The 16,087-nt window shown below is 43.2% G+C and overlaps 1 protein-coding gene across 1 annotated transcript; it reads left to right on the top strand.

Moving 5' to 3' along the window:
* Positions 1 to 3,027: 3,027 nt before the first annotated feature.
* Positions 3,028 to 15,413, top strand: FUCA1 (alpha-L-fucosidase 1). Its single transcript, XM_081872499.1, has 8 exons — positions 3,028 to 3,424; positions 5,871 to 6,005; positions 6,137 to 6,274; positions 7,343 to 7,448; positions 8,926 to 9,126; positions 10,413 to 10,603; positions 11,857 to 11,956; positions 14,830 to 15,413. The coding sequence occupies exons 1-8, from the start codon at positions 3,051 to 3,053 to the stop codon at positions 14,968 to 14,970; spliced, it is 1,386 nt and encodes a 461-aa protein (XP_081728625.1). The 5' UTR covers positions 3,028 to 3,050; the 3' UTR covers positions 14,971 to 15,413.
* Positions 15,414 to 16,087: the final 674 nt, after the last annotated feature.

Here is a 16,087-nt window from a genome sequence, read left to right as displayed (position 1 = left end):
CTGGCGAACCAAAGGCTTATATCGCCTAATAGACTTTTATAAAAATAACAAACCCTTGTCAACACAAGAAATACAAGACAAACTAGAAGACACCCAAATGCCCTGGTTAACACAACACCAACTACATGCCCTCTTAAACAACCCAACAGTAAAATCAGCAGCAACTAGGCCCCTGACAACCTTTGAAAACCTCCTCCTAACAACAAAGGGAAACGGTAAAGGGACGGTATCCGCAATATGCAAAATACTACTCCAAAATCCCGCAAATCCCCTAGACGCAATCAAAAAACAATGGGAGAATGACATAGGTTATGACATTAACCCCACTCAATGGACCAGAATGTGGTCTAAACCCCCCTTTAAATCCATATCAACGAAAAGAAAAGAACTCACACTGAAACTCACCTACAGGTGGTACCTAACACCAAGGAAACTAGCGCTAATACACCCAGGAACCTCACCAAAATGCTGGAGAGGGTGCACCTCCACAGGCACATACCTCCACATGTGGTGGGAGTGTCCCAAAATCCAACTATTCTGGACAACAGCCATACAAGAAATATGTAAAATAACAAAGCAAGTATTAGACTTCACCCCAGAATTGGCCCTACTAAACATCTTCCAAGACAACAATGCCCATTTACACCACAAAGAACTCATAACCCACCTACTTTCAGCAGCCAGAAACACCATAACCAGACACTGGAGAGACCTGTCAGGAGTAAGCATGGACCAATGGTACCAAATAGTATGGGAAACAGCCCTACTAGAAAAATTAACTAACAAACTGAAACTGACACGGGGACAAACAGAAGAAGACACCTTCACCCCGGTATGGCACCCCTTTATCACATACACAGCCCAACAGGACAATGACAATAATCCACCAACAGCATACAAATCAATATGGCTAACTTGATCCAAAACACCCACCCACCTCACTCACACACGAAAACAAAGATCACCACAGCCAATCACAAACAAACAATCACATCCTAGGCCAACCCCAACCTCTCTCACCACCAAAGAAACACAAGTGAACAACACAAGCACGCTGACACCAAACTACATACATTAAGCATAATAGAAACACCGCTACCCGACCCCACCCCCATCCATCTCCCCTCCTTCCACCCTCCTTTCTTTTTTTTTCTTTTCTTTTTTCTTCTCCCCCTAATGCCTCAACAAATGAAATGGATTTGTAAAAATGTTACACGGGGGAAAAAAAATACGAGGCATTACACTTACACTATAAAAAAAAAAATTGGCAATCATGTGTACATGGGCTGGTTGTGAATATTTGATATCCAGAAAGACACAAAAATGTGACCAACCTGCAGTAGTGCAGCCCATTTTCACCCCTACAATCTCTGTCCTCTCATTCAGCTCCATGTGTCTCCATGTGTCTTATACAAGATGCCAGGCAAGTTAAAACTGATTACCTGTGAAGGTTGCACCCTTCAGTGGTTATCGAGGGATGAACTGGGACCTGGGAAACCAGAGTTCAAATCCTCACTCAGCTATGAAGGCTAACCTACCTCACAGGGTTCTTGTGAGGATAAAATGGGGGAGGGGAGAGCCATATACAACAGCTCCTTGGAGAAAAGGTTGGTTATAAATGTAGTTATATTAAAAAAAACACGAGTAGCATTTAGACACTGCCCTATGACACTTGCCAGAACCAAGAATTCATAGTAATGTCACACTTGTCATGGCTGAAGGAGGAAGCAGTCATGGCTGAACCAGTCATGTGGAGCATCAGCCCAGGGGTAAGCAAAGTTAAGCAGTAAATCAGTCCCCCCCCCCCAAAAAAAAACCAGGCTTCATGCTAACTCTGTGAGAAGGAAGAAGAGCCTGCTGTCAAACCGTTTGGATCCAGGTTGCCTCCAGCTCTACCAGTCTGACTTTTCGTTAAGATAAGCTGCAGAAGAGACCAACCAATACAACCAGTTCGGCTGGCAGATATGACCTGCCTTCTTAGTGATCATCCTACTATAGTGGTACCCTGAGTTACAGACGCTTCAGGTTACAGACTCCGCTAACCCAGAAATAGCACCTTGGGTTAAGAACTTTGCTTCAGAAGAAATCGCGCAGCGGCGGCACAGCAGCAGCGGGAGGCCCCATTAGCTAAAGTGGTGCTTCAGGTTAAGAACAGTTTGAGGTTAAGAACAGACCTCCAGAACGAATTAAGTTCTTAACCAGAGGTACCACTGTACAACTACGAAATTCCCTGATCTGAACAACAAAAAAGAGACACTGCACATTCTTTTGTAATTCATGAAAATCTTTAATAAAAACTATTTCAAAAACAAAACCCCGACTATGTAATTCCCTCCTGGGATACACACACACACGCGCACACAGGCACTGAGGACATTGTTTCAGATGGCATTGGCACAGAAGTTGTGTATTATAATAGTTTTAAGGTTTATGTGCTCTGAAATGGTATTAGTAAGCCAGCTGGATTTTTTTTTTATTGCTACTTTTATTATTATACTTATGTATGAGGAAGCTGAGGCAGGATACATGATTCTCCCTATTTTTTAATCCTCACAACAACCCTTCAAACTAGGTCAGGCTATGAGTTGGTGATCGGCCCAAAGTCATCTAGTGCTGAGGATTTGAACTCGGATCTGGTACTGCAGTCAGTGCATCCGGCTTGCCTTTGGAGCTACCAATCAGAGTTTATGCGACAGCTCCCCCCCCCCCCCTTTTGACTGTTGGTACGCCTTTCTATTTTAACCTCGTATGGAAACCACCTTGGAAAAGACTTCCGTCTAGCGAGTCTTCTAAAAAAAAATGAAATACTGTACAAGCCTCACCGCCCACTTCCTTTCTCGAGACCCAAGTCCTTGGGAGACTGCTGGAGTTCCGCTTCTGCCGCTCACACTCCCTCGGGCTATCAGCTGCTCGCTCTCATCCCCCGGGCAGGTCGCGCGCTTATTATGCATGATTACATATGGGAGCGAGGCTGCGATTGGCCGAGGGAAGCTCTTACAGGCGCCAATTGGCGAGCACCGTTCTGAGCGGCGATTGCGGAGGGGAAAGACATGGAGACGGGCCGGGGGCTTTTCCTGCGGGCGGCGGCGGCGGCGTGGCTCTGCTTCGTCGGGGCAGCCTCTGCCTCGGCGCCCCCTCAGCGCTACACCCCCGACTGGCCCAGCTTGGACGCCCGGCCGCTGCCGGGCTGGTTCGACGCCGCCAAGGTCGGCGTGTTCGTCCACTGGGGGGTCTTCTCGGTGCCGGCCTGGGGCTCCGAGTGGTTCTGGTGGCACTGGCGGGGCGAGAAGCAGCCCGACTTCGACCGCTTCGTCCAGGCGCGCTTCCCGCCTGGCACCAGCTACGCGGACTTCGCCCCCCGCTTCACCGCCCACGACTTCCAGCCCCGGCAGTGGGCGCGGCTCTTCCAGCAGGCCGGCGCCAGGTCAGCAGCAGACGGGCGGAGCGGGCAGCAGAGGCCGCTTCTGCATAGCGGCCGGCCTGGGGCTTAGCACGATTGAGCAGTAATAATAATAATAATAATAATAATAATAATAATGGTGTATAATAATCCATGTGACAAATAGCATCGCGCGGACTGTGTTAATCGCAGTTGTTGTTATGAATTTCCCGCCCTTCACCCAAAGGTCCCAGGGTGGGCTACAACATAAAAAAGAACATCAAAAGCAGTATAAAACAACAGTCACAGAAACAATATCAGGAATATATATATATATATATATATATATAGCTGTTAACATATGAAAACGCATTGAATGATATCGGATCTTATTAGGACTTCATAGCATTTTTGCAACTAAAGATGAACGAATAATTAGCACTGTTACAAGTGGAGGTGTACTTTATAAAGAATTGTGTGCCTTACCTTATCCTTTATATGCTTAGCTGTAATACAGTAATGCTGTTTGTAATAATTTGGTATGGAATGCTACTGGTCTTACATATTGCCTTGTAACTGCATAGTAGTGTTCTCTTTTTATTATGCGGTTATGCTGTGTATAATCTGTTATTGGCATAATGATGTAGCGCATAACAAATTATTCCTACACAGCATCTTTGGAAAGGATAATGCTGCACATAATTCATTTCATTTATGTTACAATATTTTTTATTGCGTGGGATTTTCATTGTTCTGCGATGGATAAAATACTCTTGCATAGAAAATTATTGTTACTACAAACCATTGCTCTTTCATAATATAAATCATTGCAAAACTATTATAGCATTCATAATTATTAGGATATAGCTATATTTTCTAGGCTTGAGTCTAGCTTGAGTACAGTCTTAACCTGCAGAAGAATGAAGGTGTTGCACTGAACTGTAGCACTTCCTCTCCCAGCTTTACCTGGAGATTCCAGGGAATGAACTTGGGATCTTCTGTCTGCAAAGCAAATGCTCTGCAAAGCTATGGCCCTTTCCTAAATTCTGTCACAGCATCACCCAATAAAATCGACATGCAGTGGATTTTGGACTTGCAAAAATGTAAAATACATACTAAGACACATAATTAAGTTTTGAAATTTCCTGCTGAAAGATGTGGTAATGAGAAAACTATTGCCTTCAGACAGGTGCTGCTTGGGGACTTCCCAGAGGCATCTGGCTGGTCATTGTGGGAAACAGGATGCTGAACTAGATAGGCAATTAGTCTTATCCAGTTGGGGTGCAAAAGGTTTTGCTGTAGTCCTCCCTCAGTCATTCAGTTCTTGACCAGCTAGCACACCCTATCTCTTGGTGAGGCTTCTTACGAAGCTGGGCTAGCCATTTCCCAGACATTGCTGTTGGGATGGTCTAATTTAAAATTATAGGCTTATTGAGGAAACACCTCAAAAGGTATGTGCCATACAATTGTATCCAACTAAGTCCTACTTCAAGTAGACCCATTGAAGTTAATGGACTTATGTTCATTATCTTCATTGGGTCTGCTCTGTTGGAGTAGCATTGTATACAGCCCTTGATTTAAAAGGACTTACCCATAGAGTACAATACAGTAAAGGGAGGGGGAGGGAGACAAAAGGAAGTGGAATGGGGAAGTCACTGCAGAAGTTACAAGAGGTCGAAGATTTTGGGGAAGAAGTTCAATCACTCGCAGAGAGGAAGAGATAGATAAGAAGGGGCCAGAGTATGAAAATAAAAAAAGAAAAGTAGTAACTGGACAAAATGCAGGGCAATGAAGAAACAGAAGCCAGGAAAACAAGAAATGGAAAAAACCCAGCTGTACAGGCACCAGAAATAAGAATGGAGGAGAAAGGGTGAATCTGAGCGTACAAAGAGAATTTCAGTCATCAAACTGGGAAAATAAAAGGAGAGACCTGTGTTTTTGCAGAAGATAACAGAATACACGAGCAATAGTTGTTTCTACAGTGTCTTGAAGAGTTCTGTACACAGGGAGAAGGCAAAATAGAAGCATTACTTAAGTGTCTTTCAGGCCAACTTATTTATTAAGCATTTGTCCTAATTTGGTTGCAGGGAGATTAGATGCCATTGGCTATTTCATGAGCATTCGTTCTGATTTGTTCGTGGGGTGGCTAATTGCCATTGCATCAAAGCAAATGTTATCCCAACTTTCCAGTTCATTTTCCTGTCGCTTAGCTCAAAATGTCAGACCTTTGGGGGAAGCGGATTTGCTGCAAGACCTCCGAATCAGCTATAATTTTACAACCTGAATTAGCTGGTATATGATTGAATCTCACATGAAAATGGTGACAGTCTGGAAGTGCAGCCAGAGTGAGAGAAAATAAAGTGATTTAACAAAGTTGGGAAGGCCCATCTTGGTCTAGTATCTCCAGCTCTCACCTACCCTCCCTGTTAGATTTGGGAATATTGTTGATTAATTTTCTTCCCTTCTAATCCTGTGTCTTTGGTTCCTACAGATATGTGGTGTTGACGACAAAGCATCATGAAGGCTTCACCAACTGGGGGTCCAACGTGTCATGGAACTGGAATTCGGTAGATACGGGGCCCCATCGAGACTTGGTGGGTGAACTGGGGGATGCTCTCAGAGAAAGGTATCTATGTGGATTAACAAGTGGGGAGTGGAAGCTTATTGCTGTGCAGGGTCCTGGGCTTCACAGCCTTCTGCTGACATCCAGAACTATCTAATTCTTTTACTGTGTTTCCCCCTTTGTTTAATCTTTAGGAACATACACTATGGACTGTACCACTCCCTCTTTGAATGGTTTAACCCGCTCTATTTATTGGACAAAAAAAATGGCTTCAAGAGTCAGTTTTTTGTCTATGGCAAGATCCTGCCTGAGCTTTATGAGCTTGTCTTGAGGTAAGATTGAACAACCTCCACTTACATGCTTGCTCCCTACCAAGCCCCATTGAACAAAGTGAGACTTTCAAGCAAATTGGGTTGCTCAGAGGTTTCCCCTTGCTACTTGTTGCCGTGGTAGATTGTTATTCATACAACACTTAACAGAGTGTAATTGGCTGTATAAAGTTACATAGGCCGCCTCTGCCATAGTCCCAACATTCAGCCACCATGTTTCCTACAGCGAAACCATGACTTAGCTATGAAATCTCAAATGGTTCACTCTGTGTCCCCTTGGTGGGTTGTTATGAGGATGAAATGGGTAAGTTCATAAGCAGTGTCCTGATCTCCTTGAGGAAGGGCAGGATATATATGCCAGGGCTATATATGCATATGCATGTATTGTTTTGATAGTCTTAGAGGGTAAAATAGCTGGGTAAGCCACTGAATCTGTGCCTCTCAGGCCCTGTCATGGTTACTTATTTAGAAATGGGAGCCAAGCTTTGCCCCATCCCCTTCAGCTCTGTTGTAGGCATGTTTACTCAGATGGAAATCGTACTGTGTTCAGTGGGGTTTGCTCACAGGTAAGGGTGCATAGGATTGCAGTCTTAGTGAGTGCAAAGGTCAACCCCTTTTGTTTTGCCCACAGTGGCTTCCAGACTTTCAGCAAACAACACTGACAGACTTTCAAGCATATCTTTACAGACGAGAGAGCTAGGAACATTAAAAAAAAACCCCAAAAAAACCACTCAAGTTCTGTACCTGGTGTCCAATTTTATGCTTTATGGAACTGCAGTACATTTGCAACCCTATAACTTTGTCATTTCTAAAACATGTTTGTAGTGCACAAAGAACTCCAGTTTTGTAATAAGAATGTGCGTTTCTTGCATGCAGACCGCTGGCACAATAGGCTTCTGTCCACCCGGTCATTTGTAGACAAGTGCAATTAGCACACTTGATGTAGAAAGGTGGGGTATAAATTGTTGTAATACATTTACAAAGTAATTGAATACCATGAGCAGCTATTAGTGGCTCATCTCTGCAGAAAGACCAACTCGGATTTATGACGCAATGGTACTTGCATCTTAGATACAAGCCAGATCTCATTTGGTCTGATGGAGACTGGGAGGCACCAGATACTTACTGGAACTCAACCTCTTTCCTCGCCTGGCTTTACAATGACAGTCCAGTCAAGGTATCTCAATTTCCTTCATGTTTACTTAAAAAGGTTAAGAACTGGGTAGTCTCCTTGTTTGCATTTGAGTTGAATCTCTTAGAATGGTTTCTGGTATATGGGGTTGTCACATTTTTTGTGCTCTTTTGTAAATTCTGCCCCTTTCCCTTTCCTCCGGGGTGAGATGTATGAATTGCTTCTGATGCAGGATCAGCTTATGGTTATGATTATATATGTGTTGCTTTATTATACCCAAAGGTCTCATGGCAGTTTATAAACAAATATTTAAACCTACAACTACAATAACTAAAAAAGATCACACTAAGTGTCCCTCCAAGAGTGCACTTCCTGCCATAAAATTAACCACACACAATCACCGTAAAACCATAAGCAGCTAAAAACCTTCCATTGAGCTAGCGAGAGAATGATGTCAGTATTCAAATATTGGGGTGTACAAGTATTTTTTTAATAAAAAAAACCAACCCGACAGTAAAAAGATGTTAGATTTGCAGCCAGGTGCACCTTTCTGGGGAAGGTAATCCAAAGGCAGAGAGTCTCTAAGAGAAAAGGCACTTTCTCACGCAGCGACCCTCTGCACCGCTGTTGGAGATGGTATTCAGAAAAGGGCTCCAGAGATGACCAGGGGGTTCTGAGCAGGTTCATAAGGGAAGAGACACCGCATAAGCCTTAAGGCAATAGAGTGTTCATCCATAGGACACTTTATAGGTTAAAATTAGCACTTTGAATTTGGCCTGGAAATCAGCTGAAAGCCCGTACAGATGGCTGGCGCTGTTATTAGATTATTCATCATCCCAGTTCCACTTATAAATATGGCAGCCAGATTTTGCACCAGCTGAAGTTCATGAAGCCTCTTCAAAGGTAGCCCCACATATAACACGTATCTAGACTTAATGCGATGTTACAGAGCATAGACAGCCTATCCCCATCCAGCACCCTCATCCAGTCTGTCACTGCAATCAGGCAGCTGAATGTGTGTACAAACTCAGCTGAAAGGCATTTGATTAAGGTGAGATGATACAGAAGTTCCATCAGCATTGGCTCCTTCCCACATGCAGATTGCCACCCAATGCTGCAGTCATCTGGGAATGGGCAGACAACAAGGCAGGATTCTGTGACATTGAAACTAAACTGTAGCAAAGTCTTTTCCTCACTGCACTGTCAGGGAGCTGGGTGCAAGCCCAAGCCTTTGTTAAGGCTCGTTCCAGCTCAGGCACAAGTCATGGTTTTGTGTGAATGAGGCCACTTTCTTCAGAGTGCTAATAGGGATTCTACAGCCATCTATAGGGCCACGTGTTGCTGTCCCCTGTCTTTGATCCAAAGCAAAATGGATGAGCAGAACACACTGGATACTTCCATGTTTATCCTGAAATATTAAGCTCTGTTTTATCTGGAGGATTTCACACGCACCTGTAACTATTGAAGATTGTAGCATAAGGCAAAACAGCTGCAGCTATTTCATATGAATCTCTTCCTCTAGGATACTGTAGTGGTGAATGATCGATGGGGCTTCAATTGCTCTTGCCACCATGGAGGTTTCTATAACTGTCAAGATAAATATGAGCCTGGCACTCTGCCAGACCACAAGTGGGAGATGTGCAGCTCTATTGACAGAAGATCTTGGGGGTATCGAAGCAACATGCAAATCAATGAACTCATGGATGAATCCAGCATCATTCAGGTGAGCACTTTGAAGTGTAAACAAAGGCCAAGGATTGGCCATCCAGCAATGATGTTGCAAAAGCTTGCAGAGAGTTGCCTGGAGGTTGCAACAGCCAGAGCAGAGATTTGAATTGAGCCTCATCTCTAGTTAAAGTAGGCCACATTCTTTAGGAAAATGCTAGATTCTTTTGTACTTCAGCTTAAGCGCATGTAAATGGTGCTGGACAAGCTCAGTATCTTAAAAAAAAAATCTTAGAATATTAAAAAAAAAAAGGCTTTTTCAATCTTCCCCAAACCAACTGCCTCCTACAACCACAGATGAATACCTGAAAAGAGAACAAACCATGCAAAATCATACGCATTCATCCTGTTTGTTGACTTTTGAAGGGACTGTATAAGATAAAAGGTGAAGGAGAGGATAAGAACTGGCATGAAATGCCACCACCACACCTGCTCAGACAGGCCCTTTTCCTTCTTCCCAACTTATACGTAAATCCCCCACAAAAGTTCGAGGCATCAAACATGAGCATGCAAGATATTTATGTTTGGTGAAAATTTTGCTTTGTATGTTTATCAGAGTCAGTTTGTTGAAATTACTGCAAGAGCAGCAGGATACATTCTGCAATGTGAATATTTTACTATAATGTTGGATACTTGTGAGGTTATGGAATTTCCTAAGTCAGGAAAAAGGAGGCAGGTGTCTGTGGGTTGTTCTACAGCAGGGGTGGCTGATGTGTTGTCCCCCCAGATGTTGGACTGCTGCTGCTACTACTACTACTACTATTATTATTAACATTTGTTAGTTGCTTTATCTTGCCCAATGAAAGCCAAAACGACTTACGAACAGACAGTAAACCCAACATACATACATTAAAACATCCCATTCACTTCTAAAAGGTCACAGATAGTTAAAGGTTAAAGACCTGTTTTTGCCTGGCACTTAAAGATATGTAGTGACGGTGCCAGGAGAGCCTCCATGGGGAGAGCATTCCACAAATGGGGAGCCCCTGCAGAAAAGGCCCCTTGTCATGTTGCCACTGTCCGGACCTCTAACAGAGAAGGCACATGAAGAAGGGCCTCAGAGGATGAGTGCAGGGTCCAGGTTGGTTCATATGGGCAGAAGCAGTCTTTGAGGTATTGTGGACCATGTTATCGCCCCTGTTCTAGAGTATCCTTTCTCAATGTAAAGGACTGGACTAGTTGACTTAAACAGGCACTTGCAATTTTATTGCTGCTTTGGGGGATGGCTTTCTTTTTCTCTTGACTTAAAAATGTTTATATGTTCTGTTTCTGTCTTTACCACAGGAACTTGTGCAAACTGTGAGCTATGGTGGAAACTATCTTCTCAATGTGGGACCCACAAAAGAAGGGGTGATTGCTCCAGTCTTCCAAGAGAGGCTCCTAGCCCTTGGGAAGTGGCTAGGCATTAATGGGGAGGCCATTTATGAATCAAAGCCATGGAGAATACAAAAGGAGAATTGCACTTGCAGCACATGGTATGGCAAAAACTAATACAAAAGCGGGCTTCTTCTTGAAGATTCAGGAAGGTATCCTCTAATGCTTCAGCTACCTATAGTTAGCCATTATTTGCATAGCAACAAGAGGAGATGTCACAGTTTCTTCATGGATATTTGGTTGCAGTGTTGGCCTTAACGTGATGAGTAAACTGTGTTAGAACCTCTTTAGGAACGAGCACACTTACACAAAATTCCTTTTGTAGTATCTTACACGAATTCAGGTGTGAAAGAAGATCTAGTCTCTATAAGCCTTTATTACCTAGACACTATTTTACTGAGGTAGTAAGAAGGGCAAACCTTTTGCATGTGCTGCAGTAGTTCAAAGGAAACTGAAATGCAAGAGGCCTCACCTTAGAAAAAGACATAAAGTATTATCAATCACAAGTGACTCAGGCTGTCAAAAGTACTTTATTGGACTGCACTTCTCTACTCTTTTAGCACCCAAAGCCCATGAAGGTTTGCTATTCAGATTAATGCTTTCTTTTCTTACTGTGCTTTGCTTTCTTTTACTTAATGAGAAGGTTTGTGTTAGATTTAACATCTGGAACCACAAATGGCTTTGTTTTGTTTAAATGCTGGTTACACTTTTAAATCTTCTTGGTTGACTTTTTGGTATTTGCTACATTGGGGGTAGTTATTTTATTTATCTAAAAGATACACATTGTCATTTCACCAGTTATCTCCAAGGCAGCTTTTCGTAGATCACAGAATTGAAGAGTTGGAAGGGATCTCGAGGGTCATCCCTCATTCAATGCAGGAATAATTTTTGCTATTAAGAGCTCCCCTGCGTACATCAGCTATGACACGGTGGTGCGCTAAATCCTAAGTAGAGGGAGAGATGAGAGAATGCCAATTCTGAAAGTCTTTCAGGAGCAGAGAACATTTAAAAGAGAATGGCCCAGCATAGAACTCTAAGGGAAAGTTTCCACAGGCCCTTGCCAGACCCACCTCCATGTTGGTGACGGCAGCAGTTGAAAAGCAAGGACAGACTGTCATGCAATGTTTGCTTTTAGGGGGTGTGAGTGTAAAGGTGGACTTTGAGGCTTTCATCATTCTTGGCCACGCAGCCACAACATGAGAAGGTGGAACAAGCACTAGATCCCTGCAAACATCAGCAAGGGAATGTATTTCCGAAACAGATGTTCTGCTCCTGCAAAAGATGGATGCTTTTTCTTTGCTTTGGAATTTTTGTGTTTCTTTCCACAACTTTGCTTTGCTATGTATTTTCTTAGGTACACTTCAAAGGGAGCAACAGTCTATGCCATCTTCTTGACCTGGCCAGAAAGCAGTGTGTTGATTCTTCCATCACCTGTCTCATCTGCAACTACCAAAGTAAGGAAAGAAGGGAAAGTAGGCCTGAAAATTGCGTCTACTGGCATCTCAGTAATTTTTAACATTTCTTAAGCCTTTGGTATGGCAAAGAATAGTTTTAATGGCTCTAGTAGGAACGTGAATACCCCGTATTCAATATGAATACAAAATTACCTTAGTCTGGCTATTGGTCTGTCTATTCCAGGCATGACCAAATAAACGCCCTCTCAGTTACCTTTGCCAACATACAGTAGAAGTTGTGCTGGATTTCGCTTGAAAGGAAATGCACCACGGAATCTCCATATCAGATTCATATGCATATTTGCTCTGGAAAGGCAAAGTACCTATTCCAAGTATCATTTCATATCATCCATGTTCATGTGCTCCATTCATGGGTACCCATTTCTGCTAAATGATGGCAACTTAAACCCTGGCTGACCAAGAGGAGACTGGATTGTTCCTGATCCTGAACATGGCTGCTGATGGTCTTGGGCAAAGCTCTCTCCTAGCTCTGCTTCTTGAGATCTTTTTAACTGGAAATACCAGGAGTTGAACCTGCATCTTCATGCTGTTAGGGCACTTCCCCAGTTATCTGATTAGCTGGGTTTAACCTCTGAGGGGCAGGGAAAACTGCCCAGCATGAAGGCAAGTAGCTCCTTCCATCTCCCCCACCCCATGCACTGCTCTTGTTATTCTTGCCCACTTTAGGGCTGCAGATTTGCTGGTCTTCCAGCTGGCTCCAGGTCACTATGATGCCCACACCAGAAAATGATAGGCGTGCATTGTTTGCATTTCCCTGTCAGTCACGTGCCTTCCTAAACTCTCTTCCTTTTGCGAGGAGGCCACAAATTAACACAGAGGCTGCAGCCTCTGCTCCCTATAAGTAATGCAGTTGGGTGAGGTGGGCAGCAGGAGAAGTAGTAACTACAGTGTAGGAAGGAAGCCTGTCAGTGGTCAATCTAGTTGCTGAGTATTTCCAAGAGATTAATTTATTTGGGATATTTATAATTAGCCTGTCTCAGAAAGAGCTCAGGGTGATATACATCAAAACATATCAACAAAAATACAGCAAATATAACTAAAGCATATTCAAATGAGGGTGGAAATTGTAACAGCTAATTAAAACACATACAGTGGTACTTCAGGTTACATACGCTTCAGGTTACAGACTCCGCTAACCCAGAAATATTACCTTGGGTTAAGAACTTTGCTTCAGGATGAGAACAGAAATTGTGCAGCGGCAGCAGGAGGCCCCATTAGCTAAAGTGGTGCTTCAGGTTAAGAACAGACCTCCAGAACGAATTAAGTACTTAACCCGAGGTTCCACTTTATATTGCTGCTAAGGGTAAATCTTCTATTATCAGACTGCATAAATAAATTGAACTGAAATTCACTTGCAGAGGAGATCATTCCAGAGATGTGGTCTTACCACAGATAAGTTCCTTCTATACATCCCCTCACCCTGAATCCTGGCGGGGGCTGTGAACAGAGCTGCTCCCTCCACCTCCCCACTGGCTGATCTTAAGATCAAGCTGTCTGGCATTGGAGGAGATGCTCTGGCAGATATTTGGGCCCAAGCTGGTTAGTGCTTTTAAACCATCTCTAACGCCTTAAATCAAACCTGGTAGCACACAGGCAGGCAGTGTAGAGCTTTCAGAGTTGGCACATGTTCCCATCTTGCTTCGCCATCTGGCAGCCGCAGGTTTTCACTCCTAAAATTGCCCTGTGACTCTTCAGAAAATTAGATTGCTGCAAATAATCAGAGAAGCTCCTCCCTTCAATAGTCAATTGTAGCTAAATACTTGCCAGAATGTTCTGCAAGAAACAGCAAAATGCCATCTGAAAACAGAATTCACATCTTTAAATGCCATTTTATAAGAATGTTATTTGCTTCCTCTTGCATCCTGTGTATGTGGTCTACCCCGTGCTCTGCAATCACTTTTTACCTATTCATTTCTGACAAGAGATCAATCTATGCAGATGCATACTGTGTCCTCTTGTTGGGATGGAAGCAGTGGTAGTTTTGTGCCTGTTCAGGCTACCCACAATCCCTAGACTCTTCAGGCCTTAAGCCAGTAAGCAAGTGCTTGGCAGATGTCTGTGCCTTAAAGTTATTTTTTTGTCATTCTTGGTATTTTCTTAACTGCAGCAAGCTTGATAAAAGCAGTCCCCTCCTTACAATCTTGGTATAGTTTGTTTTTACAGTGGTACAGTTTTCTCTTAAAGAGCACAGTGAAAACCTTATCCCTAATTGAAACTTGCCATTTCCATATTCTTCCTTTCTTGGAAACTCTTACGAAGAAGAGGATACTTCTGAAATCATTGTGCTTTATTCTGAACATTCCTTCCACCCTAATTCTGAATGGTTTGAAGACAGCGAGTTGTTTAGTGCAATGGGGATCCTTCTTGCAGTAGCTGTTTGTTTATATTTCTCACGTTTATATCCCACCATTCCCCCAAGAAGCTTAAAGTAGTGTACATTGTGCTCCCCCACTCCATTTTCTCCTCACAGCAACCCTGTGAGGTAGGTTAGACTGAGAGACTGTTACTGGTCCAGGATCGCCTAGTGAGCTTCATGGATAAGTAGGGATTTGGACCCTGGACTCCCAGTCTAACACTATCCACTACTCCTCACTGGTTCTCCCCATGTGATTGACACACAGTACCTGCATTGGGCTCATGGCCCAGCTAGGATGCTGCAGCGGGGTGGCCATGTCACTGAGAAAAGATGTGCAGTCATAATATACATTACTAGTCAGGTTATGAGCTGTTTGGTGGTTCCACATGTTCCGCAAGACCAATATGGAGATTGCTAGCTATGTGAACCAGCCTAATTATCTTACAATGCTTTTGTATAAAGTAACAAATTAACAACTTTTGTATCCTTGTTGTAGGTGACTATGTTGGGATTCTCTGAACCTTTGAAATGGCAGGTAGCCCCAGACAAAGGGCTGAAGATCATGCTGCCCTCTGCTGTTCCTTCACTTCTCCCTCTGCAGCATGGCTGGACTCTTAAGCTAGTTGGAGTGGCATAATGGTGAAGTTGGAAGGAAATTGAGGAACGTCTGTTTCTCTCTCGATGACGAACCATTCAAGCTGGTGTGATTAGTGGCATGAATGGGTTTGAAATCATGGGTGGTTGGGGCTTAAAAGATGGGTCTGCAATGCAATGCAGTGTTTATGTGTTAGCAATCCTCAGGTGTTGCATTTCAGTAGGGAGAAACCGAAGAACGGGCACTCTCCCGGCATTTGCCTGACACAAATGTCCAAAAGCACTCTGCTGTAATGCATTGAGCATCATTTGCACAGAATGAGAACTGTCTCCAGTAACTTCTCAGGGAAATCAACTTGGGCTGTGGTGAGTTCCACTTCACTTACATGTTATGGGAAACTATACCTAGTAGCTAACTGAACACCAAAGTTATTGTGATCTTGGCCACTTAGCTTGAAATAAACTGTGATCCTTGACTTAGCATTACACCTGAAGCAGAAATTGTGGTTTGTTTCAGTCTCAGCATACCCTGATCTGTAGCCAAGGTTTGTCCTTGGCTTACTGATGATGCTTTGTTAGAGCAAAAGAAACCATGATTCCTGGCTTAGCGTTACCTCCAAATCTGGGGTCATGGTTTGTTTTGCCCTAATGCTACGCCAGGGATAATGGTTTGGGTCCACTTGCAGGAAAGGGACAAAAGCAGCTCTGAAAAGCACATTCCAGCAAACCATTGTCTGGTATACTGTGACATGCAAACTTAGGCCATTGATTAGAGGCAAAATGAGCAGAGCTCAGCAATTGATCTCAGTTGAATTAGAGCAGGTCTCCCATTTATGTATCGCTTTACACAGGAGTCACAAAGCAGTTTCCAGAGACAACAGCATACAATTGACAATAAAAAAAAATCAAAATGAAACAGATATATGAAGTATAAAACAAAATAACTATATTAAGTGTTCATTCACAAAAATCACTCAAAAACATGAATAACTGCCCCATCCAGTAAGTATGAACACCAAAAATATATGTCCAAAACATAGACCATTAGTATTATGAGGTACTAATTAGAACTTTGAAAGCTTCTGAAAAGTGTTTTGCTTGGAAGTGGAAAGGAGACGCCTTGTATCTAAGTTCACAAACCAGCAAAGTCCAATGGGAGG

Source organism: Podarcis erhardii, assembly GCF_964252035.2.
Source record: "Podarcis erhardii genome assembly, chromosome: 7".
Taxonomy (NCBI): Eukaryota; Metazoa; Chordata; class Lepidosauria; order Squamata; family Lacertidae; genus Podarcis; species Podarcis erhardii.
The sequence above is the reverse complement of the archived record's forward strand: the minus strand, read 5'-3'. Positions and strand labels throughout refer to the sequence as shown.